Raw genomic sequence first — 22,067 nt, forward strand, 5'->3', positions numbered from 1 at the left:
ATAAAAAATCTGATTTTTTTTATGATTTACCATCGTTTTGTATTTCTATCATTGTCAAAGGGGCCATTGGAGTGACTCTCTAAGCTTAGCCAGAGTTGAATGAGCTCTCAATGGGGGCCTGGAGAAATACAGGGAAGGTAATCAGGAAAAGTGTGTGAAAGCATAGGATGGATGGCCTCCAACACTTCATTGCACTTTCGGGATGAAGGGCCAAGATATGGGTATAAGCAAATGTAAAGTCCAGTGCCGTATATCCTATACTATTTTTTACCTTTACTTTCGGAACAAAGATAACTAAGTAGGTCATATTATATATATATATATATATATATATATATATATATATATATATATATATATATATATATATATATATATATATATATATTCAATTAAAAAAGGTTTGAATAATATTTTATGTTAATTGAGCTTTTTATTTTTTTTTTTTCAGAAATGAAGTTGAATTAAAGCTTAAAATGCAAGAAAACATAAACAATGGCGTTTGAGGGATAGACCAAAAATAACATTATGAGAACACTTTTTATGTTGAAGGCTTTATTTTTCGGTCCCGACCTGTATTCCGACCTGTTATGAACCTTCCCAACCTGTCCTGGCCTGTCTTCCCAACGTGTTATGGACCTACCGAACCAGTTTTAGCCTATATTCCTAACCTGTTATGAACCTTCCCAACCTGTCCTGGCCTGTCTTCCCAACCTGTTATGAACTTTCCCAACCTGTCCCATCATGTCCTCCCAACCTGTTATGAGCCTTCCCAACCTGTCCCATCATGTCCTTCCAACCTGTTATGAACCTTCCCAACCTGTCCCAGCCTGGTTTCCCAACCGGTTATGAACCTTCCCTACCTGTCTCAGCCTGTCTTCCCAACCTGGTATGAACCTGTTATGAAGTAAATAAAAACGAGGATCACACTGTCTTCCCATTACAAACATCAAAACAAGAAGAACAATAGGGAATTATTTTCGTAAGACAGTGGAATTCTAATTTATATGAATATTTCGATCCTGTGTCCAAGGACCGTCCTCAGCAAAACATAAATATATAAAAGAAAAAGGACTTACGACCAATAAAACTAAAAGAAAACTTTTTTAGAACAGTTCAATCATCCTTACTTCAGCAAAGTTCAACCAGGACTGATAAAGTGAGGTGAAGCATGGCAATTCATTGAAATGAAAGAAGAACAATTAAAACACGTTTTTATTGCTAATCTTGCCTTTTTGGTTGCTAACCTCATAAGGTCTTTTCGTAAACCTAGAAGGGCTTTGAGGTTAGCTGCCAAAAAGGCAAGATTAACAATGAAAACGTGTTTTTAATTATTCTTCCTTCATGTCGTTCAAACCTGTTACGAACCTTCCCAACCTGTTATAAACCTTCCAAATCTGTCCCGGCATGTCTTCCCAACCTGTTAGAAACCTTCCCAACCTGCCCCGGCCTGTTCTTCAAACCTTTTATGAGTCTTCCCAGCCTGTTATGAGCCCTCGCAACCTGTTATGAACCTTCCTAACCTTTCCCGGCCTGTCTTCCCAACCTATTATAAACCTTTCCAACCTGTCATGAACCTTCCAAACCTGTCTCGGCCTGTCTTCGCGACCTGTTATGAACTTTCCCGACCTGTCCCGGCCTGTCTTCCCAACCTATTATGAACCTTCTCATACTGTCCCGGCCTGTCTTCTCAACCAGTTATGAGAATTTTCAAGGGGTCATGAACCTTCCCAACCGGTTATGAACCTTCCCAACCTGTTATGAACCTACCCAACCGGCCCCTGCCTGTCTTTCCAACCTGTCCGGCCTGTCTTCCCAATTTGTTATGAACCTTCCCAACCAGTCCCAGCCTGTCTTCCCAACCTGTTATGAACCTTCGCAACCTGTCTCGGCATGTCTTCCCAACCGGCTATGAACCTTCCCAACCTGTCCCGTAAGAAACAAAATACAGTCTTATATACTGTTCATGGTAAGACAAAGGTGGCTCACTGTAGTTTTATATATGAAATATGAAATTCTTTGTGATTTATCATTATTTGTATTTTTATCCCTTTCCTCTTCCGATGAGGTGCATAACTCTTCGATAGATGTGACTCGGCAAGTAGGACCAGCGAATGAGAACCCAGTAGGAAAATATATGTCACTTTTACCTCAGAAAGGTTATAGATTTAACCGAATGACGATTTACTACTGTTGCATTTTGGCTTTGTCATAGAGGACCGAAATAACTAAATAGGACATAACTTTACAAATTTCAAGTTAACAAATAATGTATTCATTTATCAGCAGTTTTTTTTTAGAGACAGGATAGACCGATAGTTCCTGTTCACGGGAACAGTTTTTATGTTGAAAGATTTATTTTTCAGTCACAGCCTGCACCTCCCCCAACCTTTTCTAAAGGGTTCCATACCTCTTCAAGGGGTATGCCTCTGGAAGTGTGACCGATGAATGAGAATCAATCAGAAGAATCTCCGCCCTTCTAACTCACTTGCCAATATGTCAGACAGATTCAAAAAGTATTATAAATATAAAGCATTATAAAAAGTGTACAAAAATCATTACTCATTCAAAAGTATTACAACTATAAGTTTATCGTTAAATAGTTTAAATAAAAAATAGCTTTTATATTTTAGCAAACATTGTCTTTTTCCATCAACAGATATTAAAACACGAATCAAACAAAAAAAAATTACTTTCTAGCACGCTTCAATTGCCTTCCTTCCCACATGCAGGTTTGAACCAGGCTAAAAAAGGTAAAAAGGTAGGTAAAGGATACGGCATTAGACTTTACAGTCCGTATCGGCGGTGCTGATCTCCGTTTCTTGGCCCTTCAGCCAGGAAGTTGAACCAGGCTACCTATGATTGCGAACCCCGATCACAAACATTGCGTTGTAGGAAGGTGTGAGGATAATTGATTTCTCTAAGTGGCTCTTCACGAACTTTATATTTTTTTCACTTATTAATATGGTTCTAAATTTATATAATTATTGCTAGCAATTAATAAAACATCAGTAAAACAACTGAAGTAAAAGTAAGTACGATAAAAGGTAAATACAAAAAAAATAACTACGAGACTAAAAAAAAAACTTACCATGAAGAGGTAGAAAAAACGCCACCATGAGTTAAAGATACATTTCCTAATGAAGCCAAAACCGTCAGATTTGAGATCCTTTGAAGTTGTAGATCCTACTCTCCCATCTTTCGTACAAAGTTGCTGACAAACGTCCGAATAATCAGTTTCATAACAATTTATAACTACATGGAACCTAAAAGATTAAGTTGTATTCGCCATATAGTAAACATAAATGGTATATAGAATAGTATATTTACCACATCTCTCCGATGAGCCCTATCCAGCAGAAGTTGCTAGTACATGGGTGCTAAAATGACATTTTAATGTCATATTCAGATTAACGTCACTTAGATCTATCAAAATGATGACTAAATTCTTGGCAAACGTCCATATAATCAGTTTCATGACAATTTATAACTACATGGAACCTAAAAGATTAAGTTGTATTCACCATATGGTAAACATAAATGGTATATAGAATAGTATATTTACCACATCTCTCCGATGAGCCCTATCCAGCAGAAGTTGCTAGTACATGGGTGCTAAAATGACATTTTAACGTCATATTAAGATTAACGTCACTTACATCTATCAAAATGATAACTAAATTCTTGGCAAACGTCCACATAATCAATTTTATAGTAATTTGTAACTATATGAAACCTGTAATATTAAGCTAAAATTCGTTCAGGGCCAGGGGCTCCAACACTGTTTAAGAGTGAGGTAAACTTTTTCAAAAGCCTTTCGAGCTACATATTCAGTACTGGTAGGTAAGAGTCGCTTAAGATCACAATGGTAAATTTGATTCTGTCATTTGATAGTGATGTTAACACGAGTCTGCTTTTTCACGTCGAGTGAAAGACGTGTCACGTCTGGACTGCAGCAAGGACCAATTTCTCACTCTCTCCTTTTGTTTTCTTTTACAGTTATGTTGTCATTCCCACCACGTGGATAAGCTATACTTCTTGGGTGGTTTGTTTATTATGTAGTTTGTTTGATTTAAATAAAGAAATTAAAAGTAATAATATATATCTCTCGTGAATGGAGATGCTACTGGTCCAATATAATTTTCCAATCTGTTTTTTCCGATATGAATGTTTTTTTTTTCTTTTCTTTCTTTCCTTTTCTTTCCTTTTCTTTTCTTTTTTTTCCTCTCCTTTTTCGTATTGTTTTTATTTGTATGTGTATTGGGATTGTAAGCCCAAACAAGCTTTGCTTCGGGCCATTTGCTTGTTTTGTTTTGTTTATTTATATCAATAAACCCATCTCTCTCTCTCTCTCTCTAAAAAAAAAAAAAATCATAGAAATAGAAAATCCTTGCGTGACCCCTGTCAAAATAAGGCACAAATGCCTACCTTTCTGCAACAGATGATCCTGACTTACCCTTCAACAACTCCTTTAAGCTTTAAGAGAGCAGTATCTTGCATAACAAGCACTTGGTCTACTTGAGAACTATTGTTTAATTCTCATGACGGATGGTCATGACTTACCCTTCAACAACTCCTATAAGCTTTAAGAGAGCAGCATCTTGCATAACAAACACTTGGTCAACTTGAGAACTACTGTTTAGTTCTCATGACAGATGGTCATTACTTACCCTTCAACAACTCCTATAAGCTTAAAGAGAGCGGTATCTTGCATAACAAACACTTGGTCTACTTCAAGTTGGCTTATAACATCAACAGCGTGACTTGGAACAGTTATCGTTACTTCAGCACCAGCAAGCACAGCCAATTGCACAGTAAGACAACCGGAGGGGGTGGAGCCACCGTGAACAAGCACCCTTGAGAAAAAAATTAGCTATAAGTTGATATTTCAAAGAAAACTGCAAACCCACCCATCCAAAAAAAAGAAAAACACAAATTCTTATTAAGATATTCCTGATTCATGCGGTGGCACAGTGAGACTAATCTCTGCTTAGTAGTATTACATTAAAAAAAACTCTCCGAAACAGAAGTTTTTCAAAGAAGAGTAAAGGCCATATTACTTAAGATCAGCAGATACAAATACCTGTTAAAATTCAAACTAGAAACGGCAAGAAATTACTACAAAGAATAAATGAAATCAGAAACGAACAGAAATTAAATAAACAATCAAAGCAAAAACATACAAGAGGTACTAATATAAATGAATAAATTACAAGAAATTACTATTAAAGAATAAATAAAACCCAAAAACGAACAGAAATTAAATAAACAATCATAGCAAACAAACATACAATAGGTACTAATATAAATGAATAGATAAATCTTAAACCGAGTGAAACTTAAATTGAATATGCAAATCAAGCTTAAAACGAACAAAAATCACTACAAACAATAGTTTTGGTTTTGCCTCCCTCTGTCAGTGTAAAAGTCTAAAACCTACTGCATCATTGGCGCTCTACTGAAAACGAATCATATTACAAACATTTTCTTTTTTATTTATTTACAACATTGAAAATAAACATAAAAATGAGAGTAGAATTAAATTTTTAAGTGATGAACTTTCAGCAATTGAAATCTTTTATATATCAAATATTCAGTTTAATTTTATTAGTTCTTTCCAAGACTGTTCAAGACAAATATAGTTTCACTATAAACAAGAGTTTGGATACTGTCCCCTTTCTTGACTGTAAAAGTGTAAAGCCTAATCCGTCATTGGCGCTTCATTGAAAACGAATCATATGACAAATATTTCCAGTTGTTACAGCATTGAAAATGAAAAAAAAATACTGCGAAATAAAATAATGAACTGATTATCTTTCAAGAATTAATATTGTGATATATAAAATGTTCAGTTTGATTTTATTTGTACTTTCCATGACTGTGCAAGCAAATATAGTTTTCAGTAAAGCGCCAATGACGCAGCACGTTCTAGACTTTTACAGTGAGAGAAGGAGACAGAACCCAAACTCTTGCTTGGAGTGATTTTTGTTCGTTTCAAGCTTGATTTGCATATTGAATTTAAGTTTCATTCGGTTTTAGATTTATCTATTCTAATATGAGTACCTATAGTATGTTTGCTTGCTATGATTGTTTATTTGATTTCTCTTCGTTTTGGGTTTCATTCATTCTTTAATAGTAATTTCTTGTGGTTTTTAGTTTAAATTTTAACAGGTATTTATATCTGCTGATCTTAAGTTTAATATGGCCTTTACTTTTCTTTGAAAAACTTCTTTTTCGGAAATTTTTTTTTAATTAATTTTTGTTCGTTTTTGATTGCAAAAGGTTTCAAGTTTTTAGAAAATCTTATTTCAAAATCAATTTTTTTTCAACATCAAAATTTCGTAAAAATATCAAAACTAGTATCAAAATAAAGAAAGCATCTAAGTAAACAAGGTATCACAGTAAACAAAGTATAAAAGTAATAATAAGCAAGTTCCGTAACTCAGAGCCATTTCCCCGGGGCAGGAGGATTTGGCATTTGAACTATTTTGAAAAAATGGCAATTTCAAAATTTTGACAGGATGTGCTTTGGGAAAGTAGGCCATGGTCTAATTGCCCATTAATAACTTTTTACTCTTAAAAAAAGAGCTAAGTTTCAACTTTCAATCAAATCAGCCCTCTACAAAGTTAGTACTTCCATCCCTTCCACAAAAACATATATTCTAATAATGGGCAACTTACAATCCTTTCCCTGGGACTAAAGAGGATTTCACAACCCCTAAGTTATAGAAATTTGAATTTAGGACTATTTTGAACAAAATGGCTATTTCAAAATATTTATAAGATGCATTTGGGGTAAAAGGCAAGACAAGAGGGGAGGCTTTTTACTACTTGATCATTTTGGATTCTTAAGAAGGGCACAATAGATTTTGATTTTCGATCGAATGAACTTCCTCCAAAGTTTATACGACCACGCCTTCCATAGAAGCTTTATATGTTAATGATGGGCTGCTAGTATAACTTACAGTCCTTTCCCCAGGCCCCCCCAAGGGGGGGGGTTGAAACCCGGACCAATAGCTATTTGACATTTTGAGGATGTTGAACAAAATGCCTAGCTCAAAATTTTGATCAAAAGCATATAAAAAAAACGTGGGGAGAGGTGCCTACCGTCTGATTACTCTTGACTTTTGAAAATATAGCTAGAACTTTCAATTTAAATCGAATGAGGCTTTTCCGAAATCTATACAACTATCCCTTCAACAAAACTTTTATATGAACAACGTATAGATGGCATAACTTCCAGCCCTTACCCTGGGGGCAGTGGGAGGTTTTGTCAACCCCCGAGGAAATAATTATTTCAATTACTTCATCTCTTTAACTATTTTGGACATAATGGCCATCTCAAAATTTTTATTGGATGCGTTTGGGGAAAAGAGGGGATGGGAAGAGGGGGGAGAGGCTTGATGCTCCAATCGTGTTTGACTCTTAAAAAGGGCACCAGAAATTATTACTTCCAATTGAACGAGTCCCATGCAAAGTTTATAACACCGCTCGTTGCATATGGAGTGCCTCTGGAAAAAAATTGGAGCCTCATGGCCTCGGGGTTTGTGGGGAGAGGCTAGTTGGCATCGGGTCACTTTTGACTCTTAAAAACGTAACTAGAACTTCTGATTTCTAATCATTTGAGTTCCCTTCGAAGTTCATACGACTACATTTTGCGTCAAACTTTATATGCCCCAGGGCATAAGTTACAACCCTCCACCTGGGTTAAAGATTATACGACTACCTTGTGCGTAAAACTTTATATGCTCAGGGGCACGAGTTACAACCCTTCTCCTGGGATTCAGGGGGGGAAGGGTATGTAGACCCCTAGGTTTTGTCATCTGATCGATAGAATATTTCAAACAAATGGTTATCTCAAAATTTTGATAGGATGCATTTGGGTAAAAGAGGATGAGGGGGGGGGGTATGCATGCTGATCACTTTTAATGACTTTTAAAAAGGTAAATAGAAATTTCAATTTCTTATCAAATAAGCCACCTCTGATGTTTATATGACCGCCCCTTACAAAAAAAACTTTATCTGCCCCCGGGACATAACTTACAACACTTCCCCCGGGATCTACGGGCTGTGTTGACCCCTGAGTTTTTGCTATTTGATCTTTAAACTATTCAGAATAAAATGACTATCTCAAAATCTTGATCAGATGTATTTGGGGAAAAAGGAGCGTTGGGGCTGTTTTCAAGTGAACTTGAAAACATCGAGCTTCAAAATTGAAGTTAGGTTAGCCTTCTGTCTTTTAATTCTCTAGAGACCGTCGGTTGTCAAAACTTCAAATAGCACCAATTATCAAGTCTTGTGAAAGGTTTTGATTGACAGCTTCCTTTGGTGAGATGCTTCAGCCGAGAAATCTATATATATAAAAATAAGTTGTCTGTGTGTTTGTGTGTCGAGTGACGTCATGTTTGTGTGTCGACTGACGTCATGTTTGTCGACTGATGAAATTACAGACCGGGACATCGGGACATAAATGACGACCGGGACACCGGGACATAGGAAATATAAATGACGACCGGGACACAAGGAATGTTCGATTAGCAATCACCATCAACAAAGCACCGGGACACAAATGACGACCGGGACACAGGGAATATAAATGACGACCAGGACATAAGTACAAAAAACTAACAAAACTAAAAATAAAAAAAAAAACTAATAAAAAAACTAAAAAAGCTAAAAAACTAAAAAAAATAAAAAAGAAAAAAAGGAAAAAAACTGAAAAATAAAGGAGAAAAACAAAACTAAAAAAATAAAAATAAAAAACTAAAAAGGTAAAAACTACAAAAAAAACTAAAAAGAAAAAAGAAAAAAACTAAAAAACAATACTAAAAAAAATAAAAATAAAAATAAAAAACTAAAAAAGTAAAAACCAAAAAAACTAAAAAGAAAAAAAGGGGAAAAACACAAAAATTTATTTCATCATATACCAATTCAAAAACGAATGTATATACAGACCGGGACACCGGGACACAAATGACGACCGGGACACAGGGAATATAAATGACGACCGGGACACAGGGACACAACTACAACGGGGACGCGGGGGGGGGGGGGCACAGGGGGATATATAAATGACGACGGGGACACAGGGAATGTTCGATTAGCTATCACCATCAACAAAGCTCAAGGGCAATCATTAGAATCATGAGGTATAACTAAAAAAAAACTAAAAAATTAACAACTAAAAAAAGACCAATTCAAAAACGAATGTATATACAGACCGGGACACCGGGACACAAATGACGACCGGGACACCGGGACACAAGGAATATAAATGACGACCGGGACACTCAAAGAGAAATTACAGACTGGGACACCGGGACACAGGGAATGTAAATGACGACCGGGACACAGGGACACAACTACAACGGGGACACCGGGGGGCACAGGGGGATATATAAATGACGACGGCGACACAGGGAATGGTCGATTAGCAATCACCATCAACAAAGCTCAAGGGCAATCATTAGAATAATGAGGTATAGATCTGAAAACGGATTGTTTTCCCATGGACAATTATATGTTGCATGTTCAAGAGTCGGTAAACCTAACAATCTATTTATATGCACAGACAATGGGACAGCGAAGAATGTTGTATATACGCAAGTTTTACGTAGTTAAAAACATCTATATATATATACTATTTTATGATTGCAAATGGTAAAGAATGTGATTAAAGGCTCTTTTCCTATGTCAAAAGTTTTAGTTTTCGAGGGTAATAGCTACGTATGTTGAAAAAATGAAGATATTAGACTATTTTATGATTGCAAATGGTAAAGAATGTGATTAAAGGCCATATATATATATATATATATATATATATATATATATATATATATATATATATATATATATATATATATATATATATATATATATATATTAACAGGTGGGACACAGGGACACAACTACAATGGCGCGGAACGACTTACGCGCGCGGAGGGGCTTGGGGGGTTCGCAAAGCGCCCCCACAAACTAGGTGTTGGGGTGGCGCGAAGCACCACCCCAACAGCTAGTAGTAATATATTTGGCTGCGTCTTGCAAAGCTTGGTTACCGACCAAGGGAGAAGAGAAAATGAGCAAAAGAGCACTATCATTCTCGAGTACAAAATGCCCATGTATACGAAACTGTGACGGCATGCATTGCATTTTAAAATTTTTTGTTTTTTTCACTTTTCTTTTCCTAGAGATAGGCTATTTAAAATACCTCAGTTGATTAATTCGAAACTAAACACCGAACTTAGTTGAAAGCTTTCTTCGAGGACTCTTAAAAAACCAAAGTTTTCTTACAAAATTAAATAAAAAAAAATAACTGAAAGTAAGGAGTGACATTAAAACTTAAAACAAACAGAAATTACTTCGTATATGAAAGGGACTGCTTCCTCGTGAACGCCCCGCTCTTTACGCTGGAGTTTTTTACTGTTTTAGAAAGCAGAGTTAAGAGGAAGAGTCAGACTTTAGCGTGAAGAGCGGGGCGTTGATGAGGAAGCAGCCCCTTTCATATATGAAGTAATTTCTGTTCGTTTCATGTTTTAATGTCACTCCTTACTTTAAGTCAAAAAACACTTGTTTTTATTTAATTTAATTTCTTAACGTGTTTTAATCAATGCATGTTTTGATTAATGCCCTCCGCAGATGAATAATTAAAACAAAATTTGCATATTTTTATTTTTGGCTAAATGGCTTTCTCATAGTTTTGATCGAACGATTTTGAGAAAAAAAAGGAGCGGGGAAGGAGGTCTAGTTGCCCTCCGATTATTTGGTTACCTAAAAAGGCAACTAGAACTTTTAATTTTTTACGAAATCTTTTATTAGTAAAATTATTAGTAAAAATAAATTTTATTAGTTAAAGATATACGTAACTTACAAATTAGCTTACGTAAGAAACTTCTGTATTCTCATATTTTTATTACATATATGAGGGGGGTTCACCCCCTCGTCATTACCTCGCTCTTCACGCTAAAGCTTAAATTTTGTCCCGATTTCTTAAGAAAGACCCCTGAATCACAAAAGCCGTAGAATAAATAGTTGAAATTTCTAAAAATACTTTAGCGTAGAGAGCGAGGTATTAGGAGGAGGTGAGCCCCTCATATGCGTAATAATTTCTGTTCCTTTTAAGTTTTAATGCTGCTCCTTACTTTCAGTTGAAAAACTTTGTCATATTTATTTTTTCATTGTTTTTTAAATAATGCTAGAAAATCCTGCGCTCCCTTAACGGAAATTTTCTTCCCCCATGACAAGTTCCTCCATGAAAAGTTCCCCCAGCATATCCCTCTCTTCTCAACCCCTGCCCCCAACCAAATGAAAACACCCCTGAAAACGTCTGTACACTTCCCAACAATCATTACTATATGTAAGCACTGGTCAGTGTTTGTAACTTGTAGCCCCTCCCACGGGGACTGTGGGGGAGTAAGTCGTCCCAAAAGACATAATTATAAGGATTTTTGACTACGCTGAATAAAATGGCTATCTCAGAATTTTGATCCGGTTACTTTGGGAAAATAATTAGCGTGGGACGGGGGTTTAGGTGCCCTCCGATTTTTTGGTCACTTAAAAAGGACACTAGAACTTTTCATTTCCGTTAGAATGAGCCCTTTTGCAACATTCTAGGATCACTGGGTCGATACGATCGCCCCTGAAAAAAACAAATAAACACGCATCTGTGATCTGCCTTCTGACAAAAATACAAAATTCCACATTTTTGCAGATAGGAGCTTGAAACTTCTACAATAGGGTTCTATGACTTTTAGGGGTTATTTCCCCCTATTTCTTAAAATAAAGCAAATTTTCTCAGGCTCGTAACTTTTGATCGGAAAGACTAAACTTGATGAATCTTATATATTTAAAATCAGCATTAAAATGCGATTCTTTTGATGTAGCTATTGGTACCAAAATTCAATTTTTTAGAGTTTTGGTTACTATTGAGCCGGGTCGCTCTTTACTACAGTTCGTTACTACGAACTTTTTGATAAAGTTGGAGGACAAGCAATATAAACAAAGGTATTTTATTTCAAATGACAATACAATTAAGTATGTAAATACAAAGAAGAATAGAATTTAAGGGAAATGAATTTTCCTGTTACCGGTACTAGACGATTAATCTTATAAGTATTGCTCTCGTATTGGAAGCCCCTGTGGAACTCTGGGATCAACAAGCTCTGGGATCAAAGCATCCATGAAGAATCCTTTCAGCTTGAGAAAAATCTTTTCGGTCTAAAAGCCTGGATCGCGGTCTATCTTTTCAATGTAGAAGTCTTTCTGGGTAAAAATCATGAAAAAGCAAGTATCTAGCTGAGCACATTCAAGCTGACATTGTACTTGGTAAAAGTAGTCGTGGCCTCGTTTGAGGTTGACCAGTCCATTCTTTCCAACTTCCATGCAACAGTCCGCCTTAGACTCTTTTCGGTTCTGTATCCACTCGCCTATCCCCAAATTTTTCGCAGTTGCATACCTCGCTTTGATTTAATTTTCCCCATGATTTCGGCTTTGTGTGCACAACTTTACTGAAGGCTCCTGACTATTTCTCATTTCTAGGTTTCTTCATTGCATTGAAATAATTTATGAAAATTTCACACTATTAACAAGCAGCTGATTATACCAGCTTGTCATTTTGGTCTCTAGGGCGTATTATCGGCGATCTGAAACGATTCTTTCTGGCAACCGACTTGTAAAAATTTCAGGTAGCTGAAAATATTCTATGGGACTGTTAGAAAATAGGAAAATACATCGAAAAATGGTTCCAATCATCTTACAGGTTATTGTCTTCTGCTCATGATAGTACCGATTTTGTTCCAAAAGCAATATCATTCATAGAGTACACTTGTGAAAAAGACCTAGACATTTTCTAAGATTTCTAAGCAATTAGAGGAAATAGAGCAAAATCCTTTCAAACATTTTGTAGCATCTTCAAGAAGCTATGGCCTGATATTAAAAGCGGCATCTTCCGTCAATGAATACTTGAGTACTTTTTAAATATAAATTTTCAATTTAACATGGGATTTTCGAGTTCCATCAGTTCACTTAATCACGGCCTTAAAAAAGGGCATTTGAAATTTCGATTTACAGTCGAATGAGCCCCATTGGAAGTTTATATGCTACCATTCCTTCCATAAAAACCTAATATGCCCCCCAGGGCATAATTTACAACACTTGCCCCGGGTTTTGGTGGACTGTGTTATCCCTGGAGTCTTTGTTATATGATCTTTGGTCTATTTTGAACAAGACGACTATATAGAAAATTAAATCGGACGCATTTGGGGAAAAGAGGGTTGGCGGCGGGGGGGGGGCTATTTGAAATCGGATAACTTTTGAATCTAAAAAGGGAATTAGAACTTTCAATTTATAATCATTTTAGTCCCCTTTGCGGCTTATACGACCACGTCTTCCATAAAAACTTTAAAATACTTGCCCTGGACCCTGGGGGTTTGGGTCGACTCCGGAGTTCTTATATCTGATTTTTGAACTATTTTTTAACATAATTGCTATTTTAAGATTTTATCAGATGGGAATGGGGAGAAAAAGGACATGTTGGGGGGCTAGCTGCCCTTTGGTCTCTTTTGACTCTTTAAAAGTGAACTAGAACTTTCAATTTCCAATCAAATGAGCCCTTTCTAATGTTTACACGAGCATTGCTTCTATAAGAACCATATATGCCCCCAGCGCATAACTTGCGAAGCCTATTCCGGAACCCTGAGGGGTTGTTTGGACCCCAAAACCTTGACTATCTGATGTTAGAAATATTTTCAGCAAAATGGCTATCTCAAAATTTTTACCGGGTGTGTTTAGGGAAAAAGGACGTGGGGGGGGGACTAGTTGCCCTCTAATCTATTTTGACTCTTAAAAAGTAAACTAGAACTTTCAATTTTCAATCAAATAAGCCCTCTACGAAGTTTATACGATATCCCTTCTATAAGAACCACACATGCCCCCAGGGCATAACTTAAAACGCCTACCCATGGGCTCTGAGGGGTTTTATCGGACCCCGGAATTATCGGATGCATTTGGATAAAAAAGGGCTTGGGGGGCTAGTTACCCTTCGATCACTTTTAACTCTTAAAAAGGGCACTAGAAGTTCCGATTTCCAATCGAATGAGCTCCCTCTAAAGTTTATACAAGGACCCCTTCTACATGAAGCGCCTCTGGGAAAATAATAATAATAAATAAATAAATAATAGAATGTGCGAATTTTATGGCCTTTATTATAAGCAACACTATAGCGATGCCTCTGACAGGACCCAGTGTTCGATCAAAGCTGCAGCAACCCACCGAAGGGGACAGAGTTAGATCCAATGATGAGATTAACAACAGACAGAACAGAAGAAGAAGATATTTTTAAGCTATTAATTTGTGCATCTGTTATAATCACAGGCATATGTAAAAGAAAAGAAAAACAAGTCAATGATCGAACAACACGGTTTGATCGTGGTCCACTCAGAACAAAAATTTAGCATGCACACAATTCTACAAGGTAATAGCCAGAACCAAACTATTGCACGCGATTAAACAGAAATATATATATATATATATATATATATATATATATATATATATATATATATATATACTTTCAAAACTTTTTATATATAAAAAGTACTATAAAATAATATAAAATATTATTATATATATAAAAATATATATATAAATATATAAAAATACTTTTATATATCTTTTATAACCTTTTTTATATATAACTTTTACACGCGATTAAACAGAAATCTATATATATAAAAATAAGTTGTCTGTCTGTGGATGTGTGGATGGATGTGTGGATGGATGTGTCAGGTGACGTCACCTGAAAAAACTGGATTAGGTGACGTCAAAACTGAAAAAACTAAAAAAAGGCAAAAACTACAAAAAAAACTAAAAACTAATAAAAAAAATAAAAAAGCTAAAAAACTAAAAAAACTATAAAGGTAAAAACCAATAAAAAACTAAAAAAAAAACTGAAAAAACTAAAAAAAGGCAAAAACTACAAAAAAAAACTAAAAACTAATAAAAAAAGTAAAAAAGCTAAAAAACTAAAAAAACTAAAAAAGGTAAAAAACTAAAAAAAATAAAAAATAAAAAAAAACTAAAAAAAAGGAAAAAACTGAAAAATAAGCTAAAATAAAGGTAAAAACCAATAAAAAACTAAAAAAAAAAAGGAAAAAACTAATAAATGACGACACTCAAAGAGAAAGTGACCAGGACAAAAAACTAAAAAAAAAGGCAAAAACTACAAAAAAACTAAAAACTAATAAAAAAAATAAAAAAGCTAAAAAACTAAAAAAACTAAAAAAAGGTAAAAAACTAAAAAAACTAAAAACTAAAAAAAAACTAAAAAAGGTAAAAACTAAAAGAACTAAAAAAGAAAAAAATAAATGACGACACTCAAAGAGAAAGCGACCAGGACAAAAGGAATGTTCGATTAGCAATCAACAAAGCACCGGGACACAGGGAGTATAAATGACGACCAGGACACAAGTAAAAAAAAAAATTAACAAAACTAAAAAGAAGGTAAAAACTACAAAAAAACTAAAAAGAAAAAAAAACTAAAAACTAATAAAAAAACTAAAAAATCTAAAAATCTAAATAAACTAAAAAAGAAAAAAAAAGGAAAAAAATAAAGGAGAAAAACAAAACTAAAAAACGAATGTATATACAGACCGGTACACCGGGATACAAATGACGACCGGGACACAGGGAATATAAATAACGACCGGGACACAGGGACACAACTACAACGGGGACACCGGGGGAAACAGGGGGATATAAATGACGACCGGGACAAAAAAACTAAAAAGAAATAAAAACTAAAAACTAATAAAAAAAACTAAAAAATCTAAAAATCTAAATAAGCTAAAAAAGAAAAAAAAAGGAAAAAAATAAAGGAGAAAAACAAAACTAAAAAACGAATGTATATACAGACCGGGACACCGGGATACAAATGATGACCGGGACCCGGGACACAGGGAATATAAATGACGACCGGGACACAGGGACACAACTACAACGGGGACACCGGGGGAAACAGGGGGATAACCTGACAATCTATTTATATGCAAAGACAATGGGACAGCAAAGAATGTTGTATATTCGCAAGTTTTACGTAGTTAAAACCATATATATATATATATATATCTATATTCACAGGTGGGACATAGGGACACAACTACAATGGCGCGTAACTATTATGGCGCGTAACGACTTACGCGCGCGGGGGGGCTTGGGGGGGGGCGCGAAGCGCCCCCACCAACTAGGTGTTGGGGTGGCGCGAAGCGCCACCCCAACAGCTAGTACATATATATATATCTATATATATAAAAATAAGTTGTCTGTCTGTGGATGTGTGGATGGATCAGGTGACGTCATGTTTGTTCGCATATGATGTCTGAATTATTTCACACTAATACAAAAGAAGAAAAAAACTAAAAAAGGTAAAAACTACAAAAAAAACTAAAAAGGAAAAAAAAACTAAAAAAGCTAAAAAACTAAAAAAAACTAAAAAAAGGTAAAAATCTAATAACTAAAAAAAACTGAAAAAAATAAAAAAAAAGGCAAAAACTACAAAAAAAATAAAAACTAATAAAAAAACTAAAAAAGCTAAAAAACTAAAAAAACTAAAAAAAAACTAAAAAAAGGTAAAAAACTAAAAAAAACTAAAAACTAAAAAAGAAAAAAACTAAAAAAAGGAAAAAACTGAAAAATAAAAGAGAAAAAGAAAACTAAAAAAATATGAATAAATATATATAAAAATAAGTTGTTTGTGGGTTATGTCTGTCTGTCTGTCTGTCGAGTGACGTCGTGTTTGTCCGCATATGACGTCTGAATTATTTCACACTAATACAAAAGAAGAAAAAAAACTAAAAAAGGTAAAAACTACAAAAAAAAACTAAAAAGAAAAAAAAACTAAAAAAGCTAAAAAACTAAAAAAAACTAAAAAAAGGTAAAAAACTAAAAACTAAAAAAAACTGAAAAAACTAAAAAAAGGCAAAAACTAAAAAAAAACTAAAAACTAATAAAAAAACTAAAAAAGCTAAAAAACTAAAAAAACTAAAAAAACTAAAAAAAAGGTAAAAAACAAAAAAAAAACTAAAAACTAAAAAAGAAAAAACTAAAAAAAAGGAAAAAACTGAAAAATAAGAGAAAAAGAAAACTAAAAAAATATTAATAAATATAAAAAATATAAATATAAATATAATATAAATTAGCAATCAACAAAGCACCAAGACACAAATGACGACCGGGACACAGGGAGTATAAATGACGACCAGGACATAAGTAAAAAAAAAACTAAAAAAACTAAAAAAATGGTAAAAACTACAAAAAAACTAAAAACTAATAAAAAAAACTAAAAAATCTAAAAATCTAAATAAACTAAAAAAGAAAAAAAAGAAAAAAGGAAAAAAATAAAGGAGAAAAACAAAACTAAAAAACGAATGTATATACAGACCGGGACACCGGGATACAAATGACGACCGGGACACAGGGAATATAAATGACGACCGGGACACAGGGACACAACTACAATGGGGACGCCGGGGGGCACAGGGGGATATAAATGACGACCGGGACACTGGGACACAAGGAATATAAATGACGCCCGGGACACTCAAAGAGAAATCACAGACTGGAACACCAGGACACAAATGACGACCGGGACACAGGGAATATAAATGACGACCGGGACACAGGGACATAACTACAAAGGGGACGCCAGGGTGCACAGGGGGATATATAAATGACGATGGCGACTCAGGGAATGGTCGATTAGCAATCACCATCAACAAAGCTCAAGGGCAATCATTAGAATCATGAGGTATAGATCTGAATACGGATTGTTTTCCCATGGACCATTATATGTTGCATGTTCAAGAGTCGGTAAACCTGACAATCTATTTATATGCACAGACAAAGGGACAGCAAAGAATGTTGTATATTCGCAAGTTTTACGTAGTTAAAAACATATATATATATATATATATATATATATATATATATATATATATATATATATATATCTATCTATATTCACAGGTGGGACATAGGGACACAACTACAATGGCGCGTAACTAATATGGCGCGTAACGACTTACGCGCGCGGGGGAGCTTAGGGGGGGCGCGAAGCGCCCCCACCAACTAGGTGTTGGGGTGGCGCGAAGCGCCACCCCAACAGCTAGTATATATATATATATATATATATATATATGTATATATATATATATATATATATATATATATATATATATTTCTTATATGTAGTTGAATATATATAATATATAGATGCTAAGGACAATTTCACCTAATCTTGAAAAAAGGCCTGAGGTCACCAGCAGTAAAGAAGGACCAAACAGCCACACATATAGCGCGCCATCTAGATCTATATTTTTTTATGGTGTCCAATCATTTCGTTTGTTTGAAGCTTATGTATCGTTGCTTTATATCATATAAGCCTGTCGTCTTATTTTTCTTGCATCCTATAACGATATTTTTTAGTGGTGTGCCTTTTTTCTGGAACCAACCTAGCACTGTTGTAGGTTTTTCTTTGATTTGTTTACAACCACCATCTACTATTTTTGAGCGATAGAATACAGAGAGGCATTTACTTGTTACAAGAGCCGCCGTATTTGCCTGGAGAGGTTCCCTTAAATTGCAGAAATTGGGTAACATGAAATGCAACTTCACTAACTAATCACGCCCCCTTGGTAATCTAAACAAGAACCTTCTGATAACAATCTTTTGAGGATTCAGCTCTCAAAGTATTCTAATCTGCGGCGGAATAAAATAGAAATTTTATCTACCGTGTGCACTTGATAATTGAAAATATTTGACGATGGTGACATTGAAATGGGGTCAACGCTGGTGTTAAAAGCAGGTTTCAACTTTATTTCGCAATAGGCATTTTGATGGACGTGCTTGTAAAGGACTCGAGTTTTTCGACCGAGTATTATGGAACACCGAGTATCTGGTGTTAAAAGCAGGTTTCAACTTTATTTCGCAATAGGCATTTTGATGGACGTGCTTGTAAAGGACTCGAGTTTTTCGACCATGCGAGTATTATGGAATAGAAGAAACTGTTGCGGACCTAGTATGAACGTGACTTTGGGTACGATTCGTGACTGCGCGAATGCAAAAAGACTCTGAAAACTTGACAAATATTGCAAAAGTAATGTGGCGCTGTGCTATAGACGGCAAAAAAGCTTCCGAAATTTGTAATATTTGAGCTGCAGTCAGTTCCCATATATATGAAATTACAGTTTGTTTTTTACTACCAAAGGGATGAAATGTCGAAGAGAATGGACGAAGAAGTCGAAGAAAATGTCGAAGAAGTGTCTCGGCAGCTAGATAGTTCAAACAAGGGTTTAAAGGTTTTTGAAGAGTTTAAATACCAGCCCACTGCTTTTGTGCTAACATCTAAGCTATCGGATGTAGTAAACCACTGTTCTCAGTAGTCATGGAAAATATGCATCCTGACGATCAAGGGAGATAAATTCCGACGCCATTAATTGGCGAAAACGATAAATTGGCGACTTCCCGACGCAAAAAAATTATAAAAAGCTTAGTCACGGGAGATAAATCGCTAGAGGATGCAGTGCTCAGACGGAGGAACAAGGAAAGGCAGCTCTCGGTATCTTCGAAACAAGCAGCCGAAAAATTTTAATTGCCCTCAAAAGAGCCCATGAAATTGAAAATGAATTGTTAATCCTCAGTTCATCAGCATCGTGAAACGGTTGCCCAGTAATGTGTCAGAGGATCATTCGAAGAGACTCTCGAAGGACTGTCAGAAAGCAATCTGGTAGGGAGTCTCAAGCATTTAAATTGTACTATCCTTCCAAAAGTTCAATGTCTGCTGTCACGGAGACCCCGACTACAATTAAAATTGAACTATATTAAAATATCTTCTTTTGACAAGACTTTGTTCTAGATGCCATCTAACTGGACCACAACCCCTGTCGAAAAAAAATCATAACTGCTACCACTATACGTACCCAGAAAGAACTTGAAAGAGGAAATACATTCCCAAAATGTGTAGCATTCCGTCTTGGATTAACAATGGGAAAGCTCTTGAGAAGACAGCTTTGCTAAATGACTTGAGCCAGAATTATGAAGCCATTTGCATACAAGAGCACCTGTTATCGGTATATAATACAAACTTTCTCGAGGTTTCAAGTTCCTTCACCGTTTCGTTCAGCCGGATGAACTTGTGAAGTCCAGAGGTTGGTCATCTGGAGGTTTAGCGATCTTTGTCAGAAATTCTCTTAAATCTGATCTTCTAGCCTCAAATTGTCACTTCATGACCGTAAAAGTTTGCAATGTTGTCATCATCAACGACGATCTTCCTACTAACTACAGATCTTGTCTTTCTTATAGTAAGTTCATGACTGCGTGTACTCAGTTGAATCGGTTTGTGAAGACTCATAATAAGGGAAAAGTGAAACTTCTTATTATAGGGGACTTCAATTGCAACCTGCTTAGCCCGGGATCTGCGAAGACTCTAATCGTGCTGGGTTGTCTTCTTGATCAGTTACCAGTTGTTAATAAAGACAGATCGTACATATTTGTAAATTCTCATTGCAGTGAGAGCAGAGGGATTACTAGGGATAGTGGTGCTCGGGAAAAAATAATTTACAGCACCTTCTCTCAACTTAAAGTTAACCGTATTATTTTAGTCCCCCTTCAGGAAGATTTGGGTGCCCGATATAGGAAAGATATCAGGGCAGTATTTTTTAAGTATGCACGATGTGTGCTACAAGTAAACCTTTCATTGAAAATCAACATATTGTTGCTAAGTATGGCATTGTTGAGCTTCTTAGTGCAGCTGAATTATGACTTATGAGATGCAGCTGATGCAGCTATTAATGCAGCTGACTTATGAGAAAAAACCTAGTGTCTCCGACCAATGAGTGGGTCCACCTTCTCGAGTAGCTTTTGTGTGTGTAGTTTTTTAATGTTGGTAGTGACTGTAACTACTTTTCTTTCTTTTTTTTCTTGTTTGTACTCCGTTTTTTCTTTTTGACTGTAAGACAGGTTGTTAATAAAGTTCAATTCAATAAAGCACCAAACTTAAAACTTGGTTTTGTGTGGAGTTTCTTTTGATTTAGAAGGACTGAGGAGTAGTCCGCACTTTCATATGCATAGTGGCAGCAAGACGGAGAGCTAGATATGTAAATGAGCCAAATAGAGATACAAAAACTGTCAGAATTTGAGCTAAAAGGACTAAACAAATTCAATTAAAACTATTCCCCGTGTCGCATAGCAAATTAAGCCCCTGGGCGAAACCAGATTCTTTTCAGAGTTCCTCTATCAGTTTAGGTCTTTTGGGATAATCACCCGTTCTTGCCAGCTGAATTTTCGCTGTTTACCTAGTTTTCTACTTTATTTGAAAATTTCTTGCAACGCGTTTTCTACTTTATCTGATATCTATTCAGGTAATCTATAGGGCCATAGTGTATATTTTGATATCTTACTTTTTTCCAATAGATTTTTTTCCATAAAATCTGTTTGTAGAGTTTTTTTTTTATTTTAATCTGTACTGTTATACGGCTTATCGAACAACCATTATAGGCATTTCAAGCGCTTTTATTAATCTTTGTCTGGTTAGGTGGTTAGGTTTTGGTCAAAGGTTTAGGTTTTGACTACCAAAGGGATGAAATGTCGAAGAGAATGGACGAAAAAGTCGAAGAAAATGTCGAAGAAGTGTCTCGGCAGCTACATAGTTCAAAGAAGGGTTTAAAGATTTTTGAAGAGTTTAAATACCAGCCCACTGCTTTCAAGTCAAACCAGGTTAGGAGATTAGGTTAGGTCAAAGAACAGCAAATCTTCAAAGAATACTAAATACATGTTGAGAGGCAATTCTAAAGTTATTCATTGTTTAGGAGGAGGGATAGACATAATTTTGGGGATGAAGTGTTGTATGTAAGAACCGTTAGCAGGACGTACTAAATATGGCAATTGACAACAAGATTTAACAGCAAATAGAAGGAGCAAAACAAAATAACAATAAATAAAAGAAAACGTTTATCTCCAAATGTACTTAAAAGTTGAATCGAGTAAAATATAAATCTTTTTAGAAGTAAAAATGAAAGCTT

General features: G+C 35.3%; 1 protein-coding gene across 1 annotated transcript in view; it reads right to left on the bottom strand.

Annotated features, from left to right (window-relative positions):
- LOC136038248 (reticulon-4-interacting protein 1, mitochondrial-like) overlaps window positions 1-22,067 on the bottom strand; it is a gene marked incomplete in the record, with an annotated part of 65,640 nt that overhangs the window by 16,068 nt on the left and 27,505 nt on the right. Inside the window, 2 exon segments of the mRNA XM_065721360.1 lie at window positions 3,092-3,266; window positions 4,671-4,856. Coding sequence (XP_065577432.1) covers window positions 3,092-3,266; window positions 4,671-4,856 — 361 coding nt within the window.

Source organism: Artemia franciscana, chromosome 17 (assembly GCF_032884065.1).
Source record: "Artemia franciscana chromosome 17, ASM3288406v1, whole genome shotgun sequence".
Lineage (NCBI taxonomy): Eukaryota > Metazoa > Arthropoda > Branchiopoda > Anostraca > Artemiidae > Artemia > Artemia franciscana.